Here is a 24,774-nt window from a genome sequence, read left to right on the forward strand (position 1 = left end):
TTGTGCATACATATAACATTCTTCCTTCATTTGTTTGTTTGGGATTTTTCTTTTTGTTTTTGTTTTCTTCTTGTTTTTGAACTTATAGAAAAATCTTTCATAAATTAGCAAACCCGACAGGCAGTGCAGTTGTTGTATTTGTTGTTTTTTGTTTTAAACAACGAACGAAAAAGAAAACACAACAAAAAGTAGAGGAAATTTTTGAATACATTTTTAATTTTTGTCTGTTGGTTTTTTATTGACTATTTTGAGTGTGTTCTTTTTATTTAGGGAAAATCACAATATCTATGCAAAAATCTTATACATCTCTCTATATATCTATATATCGTTGTATACATGTAAATATATTGCCAATATATATATCCATATATAGCATATTTGTTATTTGTGTATGCGTGTGTTTTGTTGTTGTTGTTGTTGTATGTAAGTAATTTGTATTATGGGCCAACTTTTCTATCTCTTCATTCCTTTGAATAAGCTTATTTCAACTCAATTGGATCTTTTCATACTCCAACTAAACCAATCTGATTTATAAGGATTCACGAGATACTCATTGAACCGATCTTATGTTCAATCAGCTTCAAATCAGATCATTATCATGTTCTAGTTGGACCAATCGAAATCTTTATCCATTTTCAATCGTTGGGATATGCGTGTGCAGGTGTAATTATGGATTTCAATGTGGGTTTTCTTTCTTTTTCCTCTTGGTCTGTTTGTTTCACATATCGTTTAATTTTTGTTTTTTTTTTATTTAAATGAACTTCACAAGCGGGGACTTGGTGTGTATGTAATGCTCAAAAATTTTCCATATTCGTGGTGTATAAGCTAAATTGAAATAACAACAACAAAAAGCTGTGCACGAAAAATATCAATTTCTTTCGGTTAAGTTTTTTGGTTTTGTGTGTTTTAAAATCTAATTGCAAAAATTTTACTAAGCAACCCTGTATGATTAATTATTCAAAGTTTGAAAATATTAATTAAGTAAGCTTTTAGCCAATATAATTTAAATGTTGGTATATAATTGGTTTACATACATACATGATAATTATATTTAGCATAGCGAACCTAGACTCATATTGAATGTACATACATATACATATATAGATAATGACATTCGATCGATATTTAGCTTGTAAATTTGCCAATGAAATTCAACAGATTTATGCGTATAAAAATGGAAAGTTTTGAATTTCTCTTATCTCGATTCTGTTTATATGCCCTTCCCATCTTTGCTAGTTTTTGATTCAATTATTAGATATTAGTTGTAAAAAAGTTGTTTTTTTTTTTTTGTATTCTTCTTCTTGTATTTAGAGAGTCTTGATAACTGAAACTTGGCATTTAGATTTTGTGTTGTTGTTTTCTTTTCAATATTTATTCAATCAAATATACATTAAATTGTGTTTTATTGTGTATAGTCTAATGCCACTTTGTGTGTAATTTTCATTTATTAATATTACATTGAAAAACATAGAACATATTTAATTAGTTGGTACGAGAAGCTTTGACAAACAAAAAAAAAAAAAAAAAGACCATTAAAAAATGAAGTATTATTATAAGTTAGCAATTTTAATATCTTTTGTTAATCATAAATTCTCGAGCATATGGAATTCAGTGTGCTGTGTGTTCCTGAATCAAAATGGCAGTCAGTAAATAGGATTATTCATATATATAGTTATAGCGGTATCTTGATTTGGCATTTTAAATAAGTTTTCTACATTCGAATTCGCAATCAATATATCCTTCGCCATAACGCTATATATGAGCAGATTCTTTATTGTTATTCTTATAATTGTTGTTGCTGCTCTATTTGAATTAACTAATTGTTTTACTTATAACTTAATGGACACATGAATATAAATTAAATCAAAAAATTAAATATTTATACATTGTATAATGTATTTTGCTTTTGGTTTTTTCTTCATTGGGTAAAATTTAATTATACTATGGACGAAAAAGAACTTAGAGTAATAAATAAATATACATATTTATATATTGCATATATATATGTACATATATGTATATATATATATACCTAATAGATTGCCGCTGTGGAAAGTTTTGTATGAATCGAATATTGTTTTCAATTGCGAACAGTGAAAATTGAACACATTATTATGCATTTACATTTAGTTGTTGGCTGGCCTGACATAAATATCGTTTTGCAATTGATCAGATCTATAAATGTTCTTCAGTCATAAAGTATATAAGTATATTCTTTTGTTCTGCTTTGTAGTTTATCATTTTATGTTGTTTTTTTTTTATTAGTCAATATCCACATAGACAGATTTTTAACAAAAAGTAAAAGAAAAATAGGCATTCGTCGTTCGTTATCAATTAGTTACATTTTTGCACAATATTTTTTGTATTTTTTGTTTTTGTCTTATTCGAAATCCGATTAATACCAATCTCTGTGCTTATAAAGTTGCCAGTTATTTGGGAATTCTCTATATATTGATATTCTTAATTCTTAGAATAACAGAAAATGGAACATTAAAGTGAAAAGTGCGTGAAATAATTCAAATACATCAAAGGATACAAAAAGTTTTTATCTCTAAACAATCAATGAAAGTTTTACAGATGTTTTTTGGGTTTTGAAAATGAAGGCAAATCTCTGAGATTATTCACAATTGAGATTGGTATTTCTGATTTCCATTTTGCAACATATTTGTTTTTCTTTTTTTTTTTTCTTCTTTCTTTACATCGAGAAAAAGGCTGCTTTTCACTAAAAATCTATATAAGCAAGAAGAAGCAAATGAAATGCTTTAAATTCATGCGAGTTATCGGTTACACGTTACATTTTTTTTTTTTGGTTTTTTTGTTTTGTTTTGCGACATATAAAGCAATAGTTTCCCTTAACACACACACAGATATGGGCAAAAAATACAAAAAAAAAGGTATGTATATTATAAACCAAAAGGTAAGAGGAGGGGAGCTTTAGACATAAGTGGCTACAGCAGCTGTATTATTGGAACCAGAGGCAGCAGCTCCGGGAGATGAGCCAGATGATGATGCTGCAGCTGCTCCGCTAGTCTGTGGCGCCGCTGACCCCGCCGCCGACGTTGGGCCCTGATGATGGGCTGCTGCTGAATTGTTTAGAGGTTGTGGACTAACCGGAGGTTGTAGCTTTCCCGGTACATATTGCCCAATGAACGAACCATCTTCAGTGAATTGACCTGTGTGTGAATAAGAAAAAAAAACACAATGCCAGTTAATCTTTTGTGATTATTTTTGTTTCCTATAACTAGATATGCATAATTTGTCTGTATGTAGATGAGGAGTTAAAACCATTCCCAGGGATTGTGCAAAAGATTCGGTTAGACGCGTATTTTGATTTGTTTAGTTTAGTTGTTGTTATAGTTGTTAATCTTTGTTTAGTTTAAGTTAGATTTCCTTTTAGTTGCATGTGTTTGGGGTAGTTTATTTGTTGGTTTAGAAGGAATATTTGTTTTGTTTTTAGTTCTACTAAACTACATTTTGGATGGGGTAAGCAAACTCTACTGTATAATTGGTTGGTAAATAAAGAAATAAAAGTATAAACAACTTTACCTTTGATTAATTTGAATCTCTAAAACAATATAGAATTAAAATGATGCTTTCAACTAACATTTTGACTTACCAAAATTATGAGTTAAGACAAACAAATAATAGAATATATAACTAAATTCGATTGCCTATATGAAGATTTTAAAAATTTAGCTAATTTTAAGACTAATAAATGTTAAATCAACTTTGGTTTAAATTCTCGAATTGTTTAAATCAGAAATAATAAAAACAAAAGAATATATGTTTATTTTGTTGTATTTAGTTTATTTTCAGTTTTCATTTTAAAATTAATTAGCTCTACTATACGAGAAAAAACATGATTCCAGTTGAGTTTACCATCATAATTTGATTTTCAAATTATATTTAACTTTTTTTTATATGAATTGCTTTTCACACAATTTACAAGAGAAAACTAATTCAAGACAGAAAAAAAAATAATAATAAAGGTACAAAATTAAAATAAACAAAATGCAATACAAAATTTGTTTTGTTTTTTTCTTCTCTTACTTGTTTATAAAATTAAGAAACAAAAACTAAAAAAAAAAAAATGTGGTCAGGAAAGAAAATATACATATACAAGGTATACAAGAAAATTTGTTTTAAAGATTTTACATTTTACTTGGTAATACAAATTAAAAAAATTATCTTATAACTTATATAGATGAAACAGGGGAACGGCATAGAATTGGATTGCTGATGGGTGGATGGTAGGGTGGATAGCATGGTACAGAGTGAGATAGCATTAGAGAGAGAGAGAGAGAGAAAGAGATTACAATTGCCGATTGGAGAATACATAGAGATAGAGAGAGCATAAATTAAAAAACAAACGAAAAAATTAAACAAATATTTAGCATACAATAGCTGCACAATATCGAACGGGATATCGATAAATTTTTGTTGATAGACGCGATTAAATGGAATTTCGAGAAGATCTCTTCATCCACATCTCCACATCACATCGTAGCTAAATTTTGTGGGTTCTAGTTGTAGTTTTTACATTTTAGTTTTTGTTGTTGTTTGTTTGTTATTCAATTGAATTGTATCGATTTGATTTCTTTGTCGTCTTCTTCTTCGTGTTTCAGATCCTCTCATTTTATATAGCCTTTTTGCTGCTTCGTTGCCATATTGTTGTTGTTATCGTTTTGTTTTTGCTGATGTTGTTGTAGTTTTAGTTATTTTGGCAGTTTTGTTTGTTATTATCAATTTAGGTTTTTTTTTTGTTGTTGTTTTGTATATTTATTATAATGATTATTATTTAAATCCTTATCGTCATTTTAAGCACTAAGCAATTAGTTGATAAAACTTTGATTTCCATCATATATAGTAGGTATATATCTGCATATATATACATATATCTACATATGTATATTTAGAATTTTGGGCGCTGTAGTGTGTGCGTGGGTGTGTGTGTGTGTGTTTGTGTGTGTATGTGTGTGTGGGCTCGGTTCGGTTTCTCGCTGCTTACAAGTTACGCAAAAAAAAATTATATTAAATCAAAGTCCTTTGCGTCCATATTGACCAATAAAGGATCCATCTTCGTTCATGCCTGGTCAACATTGGAATTTCATTTTAACGGTTTATCGATTGGGGTTTTTGTTTTTTAGTCGATTTATTTCAATATTGGCGCGAGTGAGTTTTGTTTTTGTGGGTGGATGAATATCAAAAGTGTGTAGAAAATAAAAGAAAAAAATCATACAGAATATAATTGAATTAAATAATGTTTATAGTCTTGTATAATAGAATAGATAAAGTACAAGTCAAAACACATTCAAAAAGAAAACGAACACAAAATACACAGAGAAATCAACAAAAACAAATGATGAATACATTGTGATGGGGTCATCCTGTATGCTTGTATGTGTCTTTTGCTGATGATCGATAATAATATTAAGGCGGCTCAGCAGCTTAGCCCCGCCCGCATTGTAAGAGTTACATAGTTTAAATTAGCATCGATTGAACTAAATATTTAGTATGAGCAGCTCATGCATGGCTTAACAAATTTTGATAGAGGTTAGTTTGCTTGAAAATTCTACCTATTGAGCGAGCTTCTCTTAGATGGAAGTTATCGATCTGCACTCTAATGGATCGATAGATTTTCTAGTATCGAAAGCAAGTTAAAAAGGATCTCTTTAGCGAAACTATATTTGAAATATTTTAACAGTTTTGAAAGATTAATTGATTTAAAAGCCATCTTGGGTTGCTTAGATGCGTCTTTGGCACCGTTGTGTTAACTAAAGTTAGTCCTTAAATTTGAAATTGTCATGTAAAGAAGAACACGTGCAAAAGACAAGCCAGCTTAAATGCAGCCACGCGTAGAAATAAAAAACAAAAACTATATAAATATGGATAAAAGCCAAGGTTATACCTGGCTGAAGAAGCAGTCCCTCCTGTACGCCCCTCCTTGCCGACACAAACAAAATATAATAAAAAAAAAAAAAAAAAACACAAAACTTTTAATTCAAATCGAGACTTGAGAACACATTTCTATGTATTTCCCTAGCCTTGATGGCTACTGCTAGCGGCTTCTGCCATTGAGATATCGTAGGGTGGCGGCGGTGCTGATGGGGGAGGAGGAGGACTGATGCTGATGCCCCTTAATGCCCACTTTGCGTGCAGCGGCAGCGGCATGGGCGGCAGCGGTAGCCACAGCTGCAACACCACCGGCAACATCATCATCATCATCATCAAGATCAAAAACAAAATCGAAAGAATAAACAAATATGTTTATATTAACTAAAACATTGCGACAAAAAATTCAAAATTTTCGCATAAAGGTTTATAAAGGTCATCAATGAAGCACTAACTAAAGGAACTTTATTGGCTTTTAGTAACACTCTTTAAATGGATGAGACTGTTTTCGAAGGATCCCCAACATTAGACAATTTAATTAGCCATCTCGGGAACAGGGAAGAAGGCACAAGAAAGTGATTTTTAGTCTTGCCTTGGACATGGTGCGTCTAGAGATTAAAATCCAATAATCTTACCTGTATCGCCATCACCATACTCGGCCATTGAGTCGGTGTCGCTTTCCACACCGCCACCGCCGCCTGGTTTATTCGCTGAACTCACGGATTGGCGACCAGCGCTCTTGTTATCCAAACTGAAAATCAAAGAAGGAACACAGGTTACACATGTTTGGGTTTATTTGAATTCAATGGGCTATCTTACGGTTGCGAGTACTCATGGAAACCACCCTCATCGGGATAATCGCGCCTGCCGTTGGCCAGCTCACGATCATGTACATCATATTTGCCGCCGCGATTACGCCGCACAATGCAAATGATGATAAACAGAATGATGATGAAGGCCAAGGCCAACATCATGCCAATAAACCAGCCGGCATTCGCTAGATTCTCATTGGGAACCATTATGGGTCCCTCCACACTGTTCGTATCGATCTCTTGGGCAGCACTTTCCATCTCCTGTTTGCCATCAACGGACACGGCACGTATCTCATAGACTGTATCGGGACTGAGACCTTCAATTATTTGATACTCCTCACCGATTTCATCATTCATGCGCTTCCATTGCGAATCACCCTTGACTCTGTTTTGGTAAGATTATTTATGGTTTGGTCAGAGAATTGCGGGAGATTTTCATTCATTTATTATTTTTACCTGTACTTGGTGAAGAAATGCGTGCCCGGATGTCCCTCTGTATTGGGTTTCCAGTTAATGCGATATTTGGCCAAACCATTATCCGATGGCAATTGCTCCCAGGTAAACGTTGGTGGAGCTGGCAGCAAGTTGGCATCACTCAGTGTTCGCTTCTCAATATAGTTTCTGAAACAAATCTCATTTAGTATTCAATATCTGTATCTCAATTCGATGACACTTACATAGCACCTTCGCCCATTTTTGTGGTGGCCACAATGGTAATGCGATATTTGGTGTTCGGTTTAAAGCCAACGATTTTGGTTTGAGTGGTACGGGGATCATCGATCACTTTGCGATATTCCTGACGTTCGCTAACATAACTGCCCTTGACCTCCTCATGATAGATTTTATAGCCGGTCAGTTTGCCATTGGGCGAGAGAGGTTTCTTCCAGGTTAGGTAAAAGGCTGATGATCCCAAAGGATAGGCATCTAGGGATTGCACCGGTGATGGTACACCTTCGGGTGTATCAAAATCAATGACAGCGCTAGCTGGTCCATTGAAACGTCCATTGTAGGCCAGGACACGTGCAAAGTTCTTGGAATCGGCCTTAAATTGTGTGACTAGAGCTTCATTCGAATCGCCTTTAACATGGATTTCGCGAAGTCCCTCTTCGCCTTCCTTTTCGGTCCAGGTTTGGATCTTATAGCCCTTGAAATGGCCACGCACCGATTCGGGACTTACGGGATTCCAGCGCATATACGCTGTGGTCGCTGTTGTCACCTGGCGCATACTGAAGTTCGTGGGCGCCTCGAGCGGGCGATCTTCTCCAGAATAGCCGACAATTTCCTCGGGGGAGACATTCGATGCACCATTGCCATTAATGGCCGCCACCTTGATGTGATATTTCACAAACGTCGGCTGATCGGTAATCACAATATTGTTCTGACGCCAGTCATCGATTTCCTTCGATTGCCACGGTGCGGCGGCTATGTCACGTTTCCAGTAGACACGATAATGGAATTTCGGTCCATTGTGCTCAATTTCGGGCATCGGGGTCCATGAGATAACCAAATTGGTGGGCTCAGTGCCCTGACCGACAACATTATCGGGATTCTTGAAGGGCACAGCGGGCTGAGTGGTACACGCTTCGCTGTGTCCTGATGGCGGTGATGGACCAATCTTATTGAATGCAATCACACGGAATGTGTAATTGGCCCATGGTGACATTTGGACCACAAATGAGAAATCCGTACTGGGCACTTTCTCGTACGCTGTGTCCCAGGAGGCGGGAGTGAAGCTTGTATTGAATTGTATGGTATAATGGAGAATGGGTGAACGATTATCACCCTGGGGTTCCCAGCGGATTTCCGCCTTATCGGCCTGACACGAAATGCCAAGTAGTCTTGGTGCATTTGGCACATCCTGTACAATCAAATTGGCCTTGGCCGTTGCCTCATCGAGTTTGGTCCGTGCCACACATGTATATTCACCCGAATCCAATTCCATTGTCTTGGCAATGGTCAACGAATTGTCATTGGTCTTGACGAATCTTGCCTCGGCATCGAAATCAATAACCTGACCATCTTTCCACCATTCAATCTCTAACTCTAATGTGTCATCGTGCGCCTCGTTGCAACGGAAGGTGGCCGATTGTCCGGCCGCAACTTCATAGTTCTGTGGCTCCTGTGTGATTCTCGTATGCTCCTTTACCTCCAAAGTTCCTTCGGCTGACTTGTTGCCAAACTTATTGATCGCAAAGCAAGTGTATTTGCCAGCATCTTGGAAGTTCACAGCATCAATTGATAGATCACCATTGGACAGGACATTATAACGTCCACCAGTTAGCCAATTAATTCCATGCAACCATTTCACCTGTGGCTTGGGTGCACCAAAGACACGACAACGCAGCGTAATGTTGCGGCCATCGACAGTGGACTCATCGCGTGGTGCCTCGTGTATCTCTGGCGGCAGAGCCAACACATTCAGATAGACATCCTTGTAGACATATCCGAGCGAATTGGTGGCATTGCAACCATAATTACCCGTATCGGCCTTGGTCAGTTGGACAATTTTAATGAAACTATTGGTCACAGTGCGTCGGGGATTTGGTGGACTCTGGGCAATTGGTTTGCCATTGTGTATCCATTGAATTGTAGGCTCAGGGAAACCAGCTGCCTTGCAATTGAATGTAACCTCCTCATCTTCGGCGGCATTCTGGAAATCAGGCTCCTCGGTGAAATAGGGGATGGCATTGATTTTCAAATTAATCGAATAGGATTGGGCATTGCCCACACCATTGGATACATCGCATGTATAGGTGCCTTCATCGTCACGATTCGCTTGTCGTATGACCAAAGATTTGCCATAATGACCCTGAGTTATGCGATCACTCCATTGTATTGGATGGCCATCCTTACTCCACACTGTCTGCGGCAGCGGTGTGCCACCAAAGATACAGTACAGTTCCACACGTTTGCCCCGCAACGCCACCTCATTCTTGCGGGTCACATATTGCCGCTTGGGCTGATGTTTATTCTGTGATGCACTGACACCCATCTGTTTGACATCCAATAGCACCTTGTTACCAATTTTGTACTCATTACGAAAGACTGAAGTGGCCGAACAGGCATAATAGAAATCATCGCTAGCATCGTCACGTGTCAGATTCGAGAACCATAGTGTGCCCTCAGGATCGAGGGTCATGCGGGAGTTGTTAATCGATTTGATGCCACCATCGATGGACTGTTGGATAAGCCAGTTGACTGTCGGCTTGGGCCAACCATCGGGAGCTTCGCATTGCAATGAGAAGGGTTCACCCTCAACGGCTTCCACTGTCTTGGCTGCCTCATCCTTGAAGGCGTTCAGCTCGGCTTTGCGTACGAAAACGGAATTCGAGGTGGCAATACCAAATTCATTGGATGCAAAGCATTGATATTGACCCAGATCCTCATCCTTGGGTGATGTAATAACCAAAGTACCACGTCCAGGTTGACGTAACATACGATTATCGTATGCCTGCCAATCGAATTTTTTGCCGTTCTTTATCCAGCTATATCTGTAGTAGAAAAATGGGAAACAAAAATATCATCATCAGTAAGGCATAAGGCAAATGTCTAATTACTTGTGGCCCCCAAAGTTAGGCTACAGATACCTTAAAATTTATAATAAAACTTAGTTAACTTAAATAACAGTCACACCCCCTTCCTTCCTCTCTACATAGCTTACTAATTAGATAGTCATAAGTCGGCACTGTCTAATCACTTAATTTGCAAATACATTTAATTTGGTTTAATCAACCATTTCTTAGGCGGAATACAAATTATGACAACTTGCTTAATTTCCAATTGCAAAAAACAAAAAGAAAGCGTTTCAGGAAAGGGGGAACAATGGAGGAAGAGGAAGACTACACATTATTTGTTTCAAGTCTTAAGTAATTGCAATTAAGCCCCAAAAGGAAGTAACAGAGGGAGAGAGAGAAAAAAAATATGACGATGACTTTTTTTCAGTACATTTTTGTCAATTTCTCAAAATGATTTGCTGTCTCTGTTTTTGTGTGTGTGTGTGTGTGTAACGGGAACTATATAGATATATAAAAAGATATGTATATATACTATATATAACACTGAAAAGCCCAAGTCAATTATGTGGACAGCCACAGCCTCAGTCCGCTGCTTGAGCTTGTTAAGCATTGAATTCTTTTTTTTTTTTTTTTTTTTTTTGAGAAAGATAGAGTGAGAGACTTGAGTAGTTGTAATTCCCCTTGCCTCTTAACCTCCCTCCTTTGGGGTCTTGGACTTTCGACTACAGGTCATGCAATAGGTCAATCATTTGAATTGTTTTTAAGTGTTGAAAGTTGAGAAAAGAGCGAGCGAACCCAGACGAGACAGACGGCGGCGGCGTCGACATGGAGATGAGTGGGAGTGGGCAAAACCAAAGTAGAGAAAGGCCAGAGGACTAGTTTATTGAACTCACCTAATGAATAATGACATAACCTGCGAATAGAAAAGTTCTGATTGCAATTCATTTGCTATCCGGAAGCCACTTTCATATTAAAGCTGATTACGTTTTCAATTTTTGGTGTAGCATTGTGAAATGGTCAGTTTTACCTAACCCCTCTTAATTTTCTATAGTTTAGGGATAGGGAGGGTGAGTAGCAGTAGGAGAGCTAGTGCAGTGCAGTCAAGCAAGTCGGTGTTTTGCTATCATCCACAGGGCAACACCATCGCCATGCAGGCAGCCAAGCGGTCAGGTGATTTTGGCCAAAAACTTTATCAGACTGCAGCTGCTCTCCCTCACTTAGCCACCCCGCCGCATACGTACATATATCCCTATTTACCGACATAATAACATTAGCGAAATTGCTTGGAATGTAAAAGTTACACCCTTAATTGTTATAGGGTATTTGCAAAGTTTCAACTCAGCCTTAATGTGTTTTGTACTTTTTTTTTGCTTTTGCCACTTAACCCCATCGCTGATAGTTGAGTTCCTCTTTGGTTTTGTTTTATACCGATAGAAATCTCTATAGAAAAGTGCAAGTCGAAAAGACGTAAAAGGAAGTGTTAGCCACTGGATGGATGGATGGATGGATGACTCATGGCTGCCTGGCAGACAGAGGGCGGCGTTGGCGGTGATGTTAGCCAAGCTGAAGGGGGATTTTCAACAACAAGGGGAACTCATGTACATACTTTGCATTTATATACATATATAAAGGCTGACGATGTTCTTCCTTGTCGTCTACATCTCATTTGTATATGTGTATGTGTGTGTGTGTGTGTGTATTTTTTTGGGGTTGGTTGCAAAATCCAAATACAAAATGCCATAGCATACTTTTTGCGCGCCTTTTATGGGCTGGCGACCACGCCTATTTAGCTGCCGTCTGCCCTAACCCAGTTTATATATGTATGTATACACATACACCCCCCTGCTTGGTGTGCAGTGGCAGTTGCGTTTAGCCAAAAGGCAAAAAATTGTTAGAAGTAAGTAGGAAACAAAATATACAACAAACTTAGGGCTGATGACATTTAATATTTGAATTACACCGAATCGTTAATACACTACAAAGTTTTTTTTTTCCACTTACTAATTGTAAGTGTATCCCAGTCTATATATAGTTTTGGTTTTTGGAAGTAACAAAAAAACGGCCAACTTATGAAATCCCATTTCCAATTCGATTTCATATTTAATATACCCTTATGCACACCCTTACTATGTTCGCGATTATATCAATGTAAAGTGTGGTATGGCCGGTTTTCTTTCTCTTTCTTTAGCACAAGAGCCAGAGCGAGAAAGCAAATTACAACTAATTTTGTGATGTGAATGACGCAAAAACTTTAAATGGCCACCATTTCCCATCTCTCTCTCTCTCTTTCTGCATTCTCTTCAGCGGATTCTCTTACAGCGTCAGTCAACTGACTGCTCTTAGCCATATGGTAAGTGGCCCAAGGGTTGTTAGGGCCGAAACGATTTACATAGGACACCCAAACAGCAAAAGGCTTTCAAATACAGAAGTAGAGCATCAAACAAATGGACGTGAAATGACAAATGATGGTTCAAAAGTTGGCATAAGAGTCACTGTGGTTACACAATGCCATTAGACTGAATGAAATAGAAATAAGAATTCAGTTTGTTAATATGTGACCCACTGTACGGCACTTTGGCCCTTAGCCGGTTGACATTTTGTTCATGTCAAATGCGTGCAATGACACCAAATACGAAACCCAATCCCAATCCCAATACCAAGCCCAATACTAGAGAGGTGTTTTCTTTTTCGGTGGTAGGAGTTGGGGATGAAGTTAGCCTTAACAGGATTGGTGTGCGGCTAGTGAGTGAGTAAGTGCCATGGCGGAAGCGTCTCCAAGGTATCCAACATACTGTATATATACAAAACAACAAACAAAGGCATAAAAATAGGACAACATTCATTAATGGCTGGCAAACATGCAATCGAAACGGCTTTTTCCCAGTTCGCTGAAACATAGGCCAGCAAAGAAACACGCAGCCGATTCAGGGGCAGAGAACTAACGCCGCCTCCTGGCAACAGTTGAAGGAATTAGTTGCGCTTAGTCCATGGTAAACACCACAGCCTAATGACGACTATTCTCCCTTGAAAATCACTGCAATGAGAGATGTGTCACCTGTTCAAATGATTCACCAAAATATCTAGAGTTTTATACTAACCCAAATCACTTTGAGTTAGTCACTCAAAAAATTCTATAACTTAACACAAAGACTCATGCTAATTTTGAGTTAAAGAAAAAAAAGACAATAGCAAATTTTCAACTCTTTTATCGAAGTTTATACTTTCAATCATTCCAGACATCAATTACCTCGTTTAATTGATGACTGTCTGATGGAAGGGCAGCCATGTACCATTATATCAGTCCATGTGACGTAACAATTAAGTAAACACTTGACTTTGCTTTGCCCTCCATCCAGCACAGTCTCTACTAGCTCCTCCCTCCCCTCACATTCAGCCAGCCGTTACATTATAAATCGTCTGCCAAAAAAAAGAGCATACAAATTACTAACACGCACATCGGAACAATCATCTCATATACTATGGATATGTATGTAATTGAAGCTGTAACAAATTCTTGGCATCTTTGTATATTCATATGCCAGATTGCAATCGTAAATGCGGGTTGCTCAGGTTCAAGTGGTCCAAGTTAGAAACGAACCATAAAGAGTGTGACTGAATAGCGATGAGGGGAAAAAAGGGGGGTCGATCATTATGATTCACATAATTTCCATGATGTCAAATGTCATTTGTATGTTAACATGATTTTAATTACAATTATGCATCATTAAAAAGAGTTTTTCATTTCATTGAACTAACTTTAGAGAAATATGTACTTATATTTGTATATACAAAATGTACATGCTATACACTATATGTATATCGATTTACACACAAAAACAGAAACAGAAATATAAACAGAGACAGAGTGGGTGTGGGTGGGTGGGAGAGAGGCAAGGATTAAGCGGCGGCATGCTTTTTGCAAAGAAGCCCACAATGGCCGCCACGTGGCAATGGTTGGGTAGAGAAAGAGGATGATGACTCATCCAACCAAAAGGAGGCAAAAATCCAACTAGAATTGAATGGCGCGAGCCTTCGTGTATAAAGTTGTACTTAACATCTGACATCAGACCCAGCCCCCAAGCTAGCAAACTCCCAATCCCTGAACCCCAACAGAGCAGTCAGTCAACCCATCTCAGACCCCACTTAAACACACTCACAATGGGGTTACAACCAAGTTGGATATGAAACCTGCCTATTTGTATGCTATGGTTTTTGCAGCTTTTGAATTTCCAGTGTTGAAAAGGTTTAATGCAAAGAATCGAAATGTTTGATGACTCACTGAATCCAAAATTGTATACCAAACTCTCTATATGCTATAGATTTTGTCGAGTTTTAATTTCTAGTGTTAATATGGTCTTGGAGTGTTTTAGATCTTGAGAAATGCTTATAGTTGCTGAGTCATGATTACAATACGAGAAATACATTTATATGAGATAGAAACCCTCATTTTCCTTATATTTATTCGAAAATTATTATTATTTTTCCTTGCAAATTAAAAGACTAGTGTTGTTGAGTTGTTTTGACTTATATAATAGATTACACAACTCTTCTTTGTATGCTCTGTGTTTGACACACTGTACAGGCGCTGAGATGAAATGACATAAACTGGGATGGGAGTAGAGTCCTGTGCTTAAAAGGGGTTGCTACTCTCCTCTGCTGCCGCTTCTGCTGTTGTTGTTTCTTGTTGGCATTCCAATGCACACACAAACATAACGTGAATGAACATGAATGAATGAATCGAATGAATAGCCATGGTTCAGCCGAGACGAGACGAGACGATCCAAGTCGAGCTGAGCTGAGCTGAGTTAAGTGAAGTTGAGTTGCTCTGAATTCCATTGAAAGTGCACTGCTGGCTGTGGCATAGGATTCGAGGATAAATGTTGCACGTTGCACCCAAAGATGGAGAGAGAAGAGATGGAGATGAAAAATACATCAGATGAGGGTGTACGTCTAACGACATGCAAATATTGTCGTCTTCTGTGTATGCTTTGTGTGCATATTTAAAAAGCTCGGGTTGTGTTTTTTCTTTTTATTTTTTTTTTTTTTTGTGGATTCTATTCCCTACTTTTTATTCGTTTTCTTTGGTTTCATACAAGAGTATACAGTACTTATGGTCTTACGTTTGCATACATACTACATGTCCCTATAAGAAGTCAGTTAGTAAGGTTGAGAGTCCTTAAATTATCAAGATATTTTAGATTCAATTGGTAAACTAAAAAACCATGCCTAAATCTTCATGAATTTTGCGCATTATAGAAAAGAATCAATTCTCTACTTGATTGTTGACATTATTCGAATATTCTTGGGAGAAATTTGTTTTCCAAACTTTACAAAGAAAATAATGGCATAACTAATGTTGTCACCTTTTAAATCTTATAGTTTTAATAACTATGTATACACAAATGTCTATAATAAATCCTGTACTCTATAAACATAATTTAAAACATACTTTTTTTATAGGTAATAAAGCGTTTGTAAATACTAAATATACATGATAGAGACATAATCAAACAAATTAAGTTTATTGAAAGATTTTGTTCTTCTATTCTCCTTTTGAACTTGAAAAAACAGTTTTATATCTAATTCCATTATGATTGCATTGGTTATCTTTTAGATAAGTCAAAAAAGAACAACTGAAAACTCTTGACCAACGACTTTGCTTAGTTTCTTTCATTTTTTACATAAATCGATGACAACATTTTGTTGCCAAAAACGTAAAATGCTTAGCTCTTGGCTAAGAAGACCCAGACACCTGTAGGCAAAATGCACACAAACACACACATGCAGACACATACATACATGGGGGGCGGAAATTGTAAGCAGAATTTGGTCTGTCTTGGGGTAGGGGGTGTTGATTTTAATGTCGTAGACAAGAAACAAAAAGAAAAACTCGACGTTAGCTTCCAATTTTTTATGGTTGAGGTAAGACACTTGGATACACACACACACACACACACACATACATACATGTATAGTATTCCCACAATGCCGAAAATAAAATAAGAAAAGAAAACGTCATTAAAATGTCTCTCATAAAACAAGAAAGAGAACAAGAAAAGGAAAGAAATGGAGAAAAAAAAAGAAAATTAAAAAAATTACATACATGTAATTGTTGTAATGTTTGTCCCCCTTCAACTGTCCATCTCTTGCCAACATGCATAATGTTTTTTTAAACAGGTCAACACACACACACACACACAGACATATGGTAGAATGTGTAAGGGTTAAAGGGGGAAGCCGTTACTTGGACGTCGGCAAAATGAAACGCACAAAGAAAACTGAGCCACGGGCAGAAGGAAAAAAAGAAAAAAACGGAATAGAACTAAAAACTCTAAAACTACTTAAAATGCAATGCACAACAATGTGGGAAATTTTTGTTTGTGGTTTCAACTAATTTTGATGAAGTTGAATGACAAGACATTTCAACATTTTCGCTTTACGAGTCTCAAAAAGAATTGTCTAACAGCATTTCGTTAGATTTAATCATCCTTATTTAGTCATAGTCTCTAGTAAGTCACAATAGCCCGGCCATCAATAGTTTAATAGTCCATAAGTGACATTTCATAACATTAATAATCGATTTATTTATAATCATAAATGTTAAGAGGTGGGGTGGGGGGTAATTATTAGTCTTTACCCTCAACATTTTTCTTCAATTTGCAATTTCCTGTTTACAAGAAGAAGAAAAAGTAAATGAAGCCATATTATAATTTAATGATTACCTCTTTTGCCTTGTTTGTTTTACAACTTCGCAGTTCATCGATTTTCCTCTTTAATTTCATTGCATTAAATATGCCAAAACGTTAAGTTATCCATACATACAGTTGCCCATATATGTATGTAAACAACGCTGTGGAAAACACCCACCTAAAAGCCGAAAACGAAGCCGAACAAATGACACAAAACGACTTTGTCAGCAATAATGTCTGTACTTATATTCCAAATATATACATCCATACATATATACATACGCATCTATATGTATGCTATATGCCTTAAGTTTGATTGATACGCATGAATCATACAAAATGGTTAGATGCGCGGTGGAATTGATATGGGGGGAATGCGGGGAAACGGAAGTAGTTTGGCTCAGACTTTTTGGGGGTGGCTCCGGTCGTTTATTGGCAAAAATTAGACAGAAAATCGGCCAATAAAATATTATGAATGAAATTCTCTATCCAAAAATTCAACAACTAGCTAATCAGAGTAGCTTACTCTAACCCATACGTATCTGTATAGAGTATAAAAATTGCAATGATAAATTTGTTTTTAATCGTCCTTTTTTTTTGTTGGGGTTGAAATTTCTCTAAAACTTTTTTCTGCCATACTTTTTGGCGCCAAGTTGACGAGACTTGAGTTAACATTTTGTGGGGGTGCCAGCAAATGGAGCAACTTTTTGAGGGAAGGAGAGAGGGATGGTGACTTGGTGTATGTGAAAATAAACACATTCAAGGACATCATCAGCGAAAAGCCAACAACTTTAGCTTTAGCTTCAATCTAGTGTGAAAAATCAATGAAAATGTCCCCCAGCCAAACTGAAACCCAGCAGCCACCAGCTATGTATGTTTCTTGTACATTTGCTGCGTATGCGTAAATAATGCTATATATACATACGATTTTGTGTTTGTGTGTGTATGTGTATATATTATGTATATAGACGACCACAGGCAGTGGCAACACTTTGAGGCCAAAAACAAAGAGATCAAATGTGTAATCATGCTCAAGGGCATGCTAATAGAAACTAGTTTAACTCAATTAATCAACAACAACAGAAACAACCGAAAGAAAATGCAAACAATAAAAGAAGAAAATGAAATGAAATAGACACGAAACGTATATAGACAGATAGTTAGTTACCTGTAGGGCCAATTACACGAATGAGTTATCAAAAGTTGAGGGCTGATTTGTAGAAATCTAAACGATTTCCAAAGGGGACCCTTTCTTTATTTCAATTTATTAACAATTAATTAAAAGAAACAAACATGGAAACAAGTATTTCTAAATGAGTATTAATAATGACATACATGAATGCTAAAACTAGTTGGGAATCACAACAAGATTAAGTGAAAAAAGAATGCTACTAAAGAAACTACTATTCCATTATATGTATTTGTGATAGTTTTAGATTGTATTTTTGTATTGAATCATCAATAATGAAATGCAATTGTATTTGCATTATCAATTTAAATGACTAAGAGACCCAATGCAGATGTTATAACATTATATGTATATATAAGTTTTCATATTTTTCTTTATAATATACCTTGAATAACACCACTAAGATTACTCATGCCATTGCCTTCAATTCAGATCAAAAGAATTGTAATGAGTAAGTCATTGAATCGTCAATATATAGAACACGCTATGCCTATATACATAAGTCATGCAATTGTCTTCTATTCTCAAATTAGAGTTTTAAATCCATTTCCTCATATTGTTTTTTACTATTCAAATCCCTATTCAATATTTCATTGACAAATACAATGTATGTATGTATAGGATCTCCCCCTATGGTTAAAGGAAATGCTAAAAATAAAGTTTCACAACTTATGATTGGAATTAGTATTATTATTTTTAGATTCGATAAAACAATCTGTTTATATGAAAATGTTGCAACAGGTGGCTAAGAATTGAGTGCAAAGTCAATCTCATTCAGCTATTGTCAAATTGGCTACTAATAGACAAATTATGTGATAAGATCGGCCAGCAAGTGCCACCTGCAACAGTGGACTGGATAGAGCCACTTGCCACACAGACTACACATAAATCATCATTAACGGCAATGTGCTAAAAAAGAAGGGAAATACACACAAACATATGAGCAAACATATATACATACAATACTATCATCATCATCATCATCGTCAGTAGAGCGCTTTGGCTTCATCTATAAATAACTGTGCACGCATTACATTATGCAGTTTTTATACCATACACCCATAGGGTGAAATGGTATATTAAAGTCGCCAAAATGTATGTAACAGGCAGAAGGAAGCTTCTCCGACCCTATAAAGTATATATATTCTTGATCAGGATGAATAGCCGAGTCGATCTAGCCATGTCCGTCTGTCCGTCCGTCCGTCCGTCCGTCCGTCCGTCCGTCCGTCCGTCCGTCCGTCCGTCCGTCCGTCCGTCCGTCCGTCCGTCCGTCCGTCCGTATGAACACGCAGATCTCGGAGACTATAAGAGCTAGAGCCACCAAATTTGGTATGTATACTCGTGTAGTATGCACATGTTCAGAGTTAATTGGAATTTCGGCCACGCCCCCTTACGCCCCCAGGAATCACATAAAACTGTTTTTCTTAAAAAGTATAACAGCTAGAGACATCAAATTTGGTTTATATACTCGTTTAGTTGGCGCGCAGAAACTAATTGTTTAAACTTTTTGCCACGCCCCCTTCCGCCCCCGGAATTTACATAAAACTGATTTTCTTAAAAACTATGACAGCTACCGACATCAAATTTGGTGTGCAGACTAGTTTAATAGACGCGCAGAAACTGGCTATTTAAAAATTTTGCCACGCCCACTTCCGCCCCCGCAAATCAAACAAAACTGATTTTATCAAAAACAAACAAAGCTAAAGTCATCAAATTTAGTATGTATACTGGCTTAGTATTCGCGCAGAGTATATATATTTTCATATTTTGCCACGCCCACTTCCGCCTTCATAATTAAGAAAAAACCGATTTTCTCCTGTAGTTTTTTGACTATCGCATTCAAATTCGGCAGACTAATTAATCTTATTTATTTCTACAAAACTACCAAATTTTATTGAAATCGGACTAGAAACATGCAAAATATGCGTATGAACGTATTTTACTACGCGGTCCACAAGGCCAGAATTGGCCGTTGGCTAGTAGCGGCGCTAGAGTGCTCGTGTGTTCGTAGAGTGAGCGAGATAGCACATACTACGAAACATGTAAAAACAATTTAATAGACATACATATGTACATTTGGTTTTCGAAATTTAAAAAAATTTGTTTCACCTGGTGTATGGTATACCCGAGTCGACGAGTCGACTTACTTGCTTCATTTTTCATCTGTATTCTTCTATAGCCAACAACAACAATAAAAGTATGTCAAACTGAATCACAGAGCTACTATATAGTATACCATAAGTATAGAGATGACATAGAGAAGAGGAGAAAAAGAAAAAGAAGAAATGTGGAGGCTGGGATAATATATATATAGAAGAAATGCAAGCGACACAGAAAGAGTGGGAAATTTGGAACAAACGCACGATTAGATTTTACAACAGACAGACACACCCATTGGCTAGAAAATCCCTTAAATTGAATAAAAGTTAGATTGAGTTTTTAGAGGATATATGAAATATGTTTCCAAGCTTGTTAACCAACTGTAGGAAAAGGAAAATTTAGAGGTAACTCCCAACGATTTACAGAGTCTGTTTTGAAAGTAACTTTTCAATTATACGATCAATTTGCATTTGCATACATTTACATTCACTGGAAATTATATCTTTCACGTTTGCTATATAATGGCTTGAATGTTGTAAGAGAAATGGCAACACACATACATACACACAAGCATATGTATGTATATTTAATTTGTATTTGTAAATGATTTTAATCAAATTAAAACAAATTGACTAGCGTCGGCAGCAGCAGCAGCAGATGCCATTGCAATTTTTCTTCATTTATGTGGAAAATTGTGACTCAAAATGTTTCAGACACAGAGAGAAAGAGATAGAATCAGAGTGTATCGAGATCATCAGGCATTACGTAATGCAGAGCTCTGTAGAGAGTTCATAACTTTTTGTTATTGTGTTCTCTAAGCATGTTTGACCAACACACAAAAAGAAAAATAAAAAGCCATCATTATCATCATCATCATCATTATGATCATCATCCGGTCAAACTGGTTATTTTGTCTATGCCAGTATGTGTTAGTTCTATGCCTACCTGTCGAAATGCTAACCACTTGGTAACAAACCGAAAGAGAGATAGAGAGAGAAAAATGAAGAACTTCCACAGTTTTATGGCTCCGAATTTCGTTATACCCTAAAACTCTTTCTATATATCATTAAATATCATCTCAGTGCTATAAATATTACGAATTTTGGGAAGTTTATTCTAAAGTTCTGCAGAAAAACGAACTTTATCGTTCTCTTTATGATGTGATATAACCTTTTTTGGCTGAAAATGTTGCCTGATCTAATAAAGTTTGTAACAGATTAGACTAAGATAGATTTCAACAACTAGTCAAGCTTCAATTACGGCCAATAGAAATGTTTATAAAGTTATATACAATATGTACATATGTACTTATATACCCAACCGGAAGCTTATGGAATGGTATGAGCCAAGTTTAGGGTATGCAAAATTTAAAGAAAACTTCGAAGCGTACACATTTTCCACAATTAACCCATTTTTGATTCGAGAACAAGAAAATCAAATGAAAACAACGATGTGTGGTGTAAAAATATTCTCAACCATCTGGTTGAGTCCAAAAGGAAAACTATTTATAAGCTTTAAATAAAGAAATATATAAAAATACAAGAACTGACTGACGATGTCGGCGACTATTTCATATTTTCTTCAATAAACCTATAGATAGATAGATAGAGAGAGAGAGAGAGACGATGTCGGGGCTGCTGCCGCCCGCCGTCAATGCGTACGTTTTGGAATGTTTTTTTTTTTTTTTTTTTTTTGTTTTTTGGCCAACATATACAATCTAGAGTCTTAGAGTCTCGTAGTTTTCTAGTCTTATAGTCTTTGCTCTCATTTACTTGTTGTTGTTGATTTTGTGCGTATATATGTATGTATTTCAATTCACAATGAGGTCATCCATCCCGTTTACAAAAACCGACAAAAAAGAATAAAATTCAAATTCCGCATTTTGGATTATGAGTCAATGCACAAAATTACAGTCTGTCTGTCAGTCAGCCAGTCAGTCGGTATGCATAGGTATGGCATGGTTTTTGGTTTGCTTCGTTGATTGTTAGGTACCTTCTAATCAGAATTGAAGAGAATAAAATTGAAGTATTGAGGAAATGAAACGTGTTCATCTATAAAAACAGGTTCCAAATCGACCATTGAAAACGAGCTTTTTTTTTTTTTTTGTTTTGTGTTTGAGTTTGTAGTCTTCTTCTATACTCATTACTCATTCGAAATTATTTTGAAAAAGTGTAAGAGACACGACTTTGACCACTTTATCAAATAACTAAACTAAAATATTGTGTGTGTGTGTGTGTTTATTAAAAACCTAAAAAACAATAAGAATGTTTTACATTCCGATTTTTATAATAATATTATTATTTATGGGGTTTTCCCTTTCCATTTGCTGCTGCCGCCTTTTTTAATCACTTGAAATTTATGTTTCAACGACAGTGAAAATATTTCAACATGATCCAAACAGGCGGCAACAAGGCCAAACAACAGAAAAAATATCTAAATTAAATATTTAGTCTGATGCCACACACACACAAACGATAGGTCTAAAAAACGATATTGAGATTTTCCAACTCTAAAGTATTTAGTTTACGCTTTGCTTTTCTTTTGTTCTGTTCAAAAATTGATCAATTTGAAATTATATATACTTATTTATACATAGTACTACTACTTACTCCGGTTCTGGCTGTCCATCAGCTTCACATTCAATAATGAATGGTTTGTCGCTTTCCTTATTCTGTTGCGCCACCTTAAACAGCAGCTCATCGGTGGGCGGCTGTTTGATAATACGAGGCGGTGAATTATCTAAAGAAGGGCCACAAGAAAGAAATATATATAGTATGTGTGTGTGTGTGTGTGTGTGGGTAAATATCTAGGACGAAGAGGGAAGGGGAGGCGATTGACACTCCCACTAATTGGTCACATAAATTTAATTCTAATTCTCTCTATTTCTTGTTTTTGGTTAGTTATTTTTAGTCTCCATCATTGGGGAATATGTTTATGAACATTTCAATTTAAAGAAAATTAGCATTTTAGTATCTACTATCTAAGCATATTAAAGTAATACTGACAACTTGCTTGATTTATATACAAATCATTTGTGTCTATTGTCTATAAAGAATAAGAAGGCTAGTGTTTAAGAATAAACATTGTGTTTGTGTCTGAAGCGACTTCACTAAAGAAAATAAAATACAACTGCACTTTTGTCACAAAGAACTAATCTAACATAGGACTAGAATTACAATCAGCCACACACATTGTGGAAAAACACTTGTAATTCTGAAATATTTCAAAAGATCACAACGGCAGTATGTCAAGTCTCCAAGTAAAATAATAAAACTTCAACCCCCGGGTTTGAGTCTCATTAGAATAAGATATTTTAAGAACAATTGTTTTCTCCCAGAGCCTAAGATTCCCTATCCATACTTTTGTTAGTAAAATCAGTTCATATTTTGAAGTCAACAAATAAAGATTGTGTTATTTTCCCTCTTCCCGGAATCCCTATTCAACTTAGATTACTTTTTTATCTTGTTTACAGGGTTTTTCTTCTTCTCAATCTTTGAATACAAATTTGTTGAATATAATTAACTAATTAGTAAATGTAATTAACTTACTCATTGCCGTTGCACTGCCAAAAATGGCAGCAATTAATATCGCGGCCAGCATTGTTGACTGCCGCCGCATTTTGTTTTTTGTTTTAAATTATTATTATAATTAATATTCTCTTCTTTTTTCAACTTTTTTGTCACTTTTATACTTTCTATTTAACTATGAGAAGAGAAATATATTGTTGTTAATTTCTATGTGTGTGTGTGTGTGGGTGTGTCTGTAATGTTGTTTTTTTTTTTCTTTGGTTTACACAATTTTCTTAGTAATGAAAATTGCATCCAAGTCGAGCTTGCATTTTCTTCACTTTGTGTGTGTCTTGTGCACTGTAAAATTGAGAATATTATGATGATGATGACGACGCTAGGAACTTGGCCCACACAGACAGGTCGGAGGTGTCATAAAAATTTAGCACGTCTAGTCTGATGGTCGACACTCTAGTAGTCTGAAAGAGAATGAAGAGAGAGAGAAAGAGTTGAAAAATTAATTACTTTAATTACTTAATACTTTTTTTTATAAGTATATAGTAAATGTTAAGCAGATGTTTTTAAAAACAAAATGCAGAAATTCCTCTGCTAACAGATGGATAGAATGAATATTTTCCCCACTCCTCTCGTATATATACTATTAATGGTAATTTTGTTAGGTTTATTTGTTTGTTTTTTTTTTTTTGTTTGCTCTCGAAAAAGTGCTAGAAACAATAGAAAATGGACACATGTTGTTGTTGTTGTTGTTATTATTTCCTATAAATAGTTGTTTTGTGCAATATTTAAATGCAGAAATCGAATGTACACATAAACAGTTTTCTTTCATATATTTAGAAGTAAGCAATAATTTCAAGTTTCCTATTCTAAGATATTTGCTCTGGAAATCAACTGTTTCGTTTTAATATATAATAAAGTTGGATCAAGTGATATGCATACATTGAGTACGGATCAAGCCAATATATACATATCTATCTATATACAATTGTGTTCAAATTGTGTTTGATCAATGTATGTTACTTTATATAAGGTAATCAATTGATTTGATTTATG

General features: G+C 35.8%; 1 protein-coding gene across 4 annotated transcripts in view; it reads right to left on the reverse strand.

Annotated features, from left to right (window-relative positions):
* Positions 1–2,027: 2,027 nt before the first annotated feature.
* Positions 2,028–24,774, reverse strand: part of Nrg (Neuroglian) — a 38,992-nt gene continuing 16,245 nt past the window's right edge. For 3 of the 4 annotated variants that reach the window (XM_068302854.1, XM_068302852.1, XM_068302855.1), the window contains exons 2-8: positions 23,746–23,899; positions 22,807–22,936; positions 7,382–10,195; positions 7,161–7,325; positions 6,712–7,089; positions 6,528–6,643; positions 2,028–3,173 (exon numbers count right to left, since the gene is read on the reverse strand). In XM_068302854.1, coding sequence (XP_068158955.1) covers positions 2,935–3,173; positions 6,528–6,643; positions 6,712–7,089; positions 7,161–7,325; positions 7,382–10,195; positions 22,807–22,936; positions 23,746–23,815 — 3,912 coding nt within the window. In that variant the 5' untranslated portion in view covers positions 23,816–23,899 and the 3' untranslated portion in view covers positions 2,028–2,934. Of the gene's footprint in view, positions 3,174–3,869; positions 5,090–6,527; positions 6,644–6,711; positions 7,090–7,160; positions 7,326–7,381; positions 10,196–22,806; positions 22,937–23,745; positions 23,900–24,774 lie in introns of those variants that run through there. The other variant, XM_068302856.1, reaches the window with a different exon arrangement.

Source organism: Drosophila tropicalis, unplaced genomic scaffold (assembly GCF_018151085.1).
Source record: "Drosophila tropicalis isolate 14030-0801.00 unplaced genomic scaffold, ASM1815108v1 contig_158, whole genome shotgun sequence".
Classification (NCBI taxonomy): Eukaryota; Metazoa; Arthropoda; class Insecta; order Diptera; family Drosophilidae; genus Drosophila; species Drosophila tropicalis.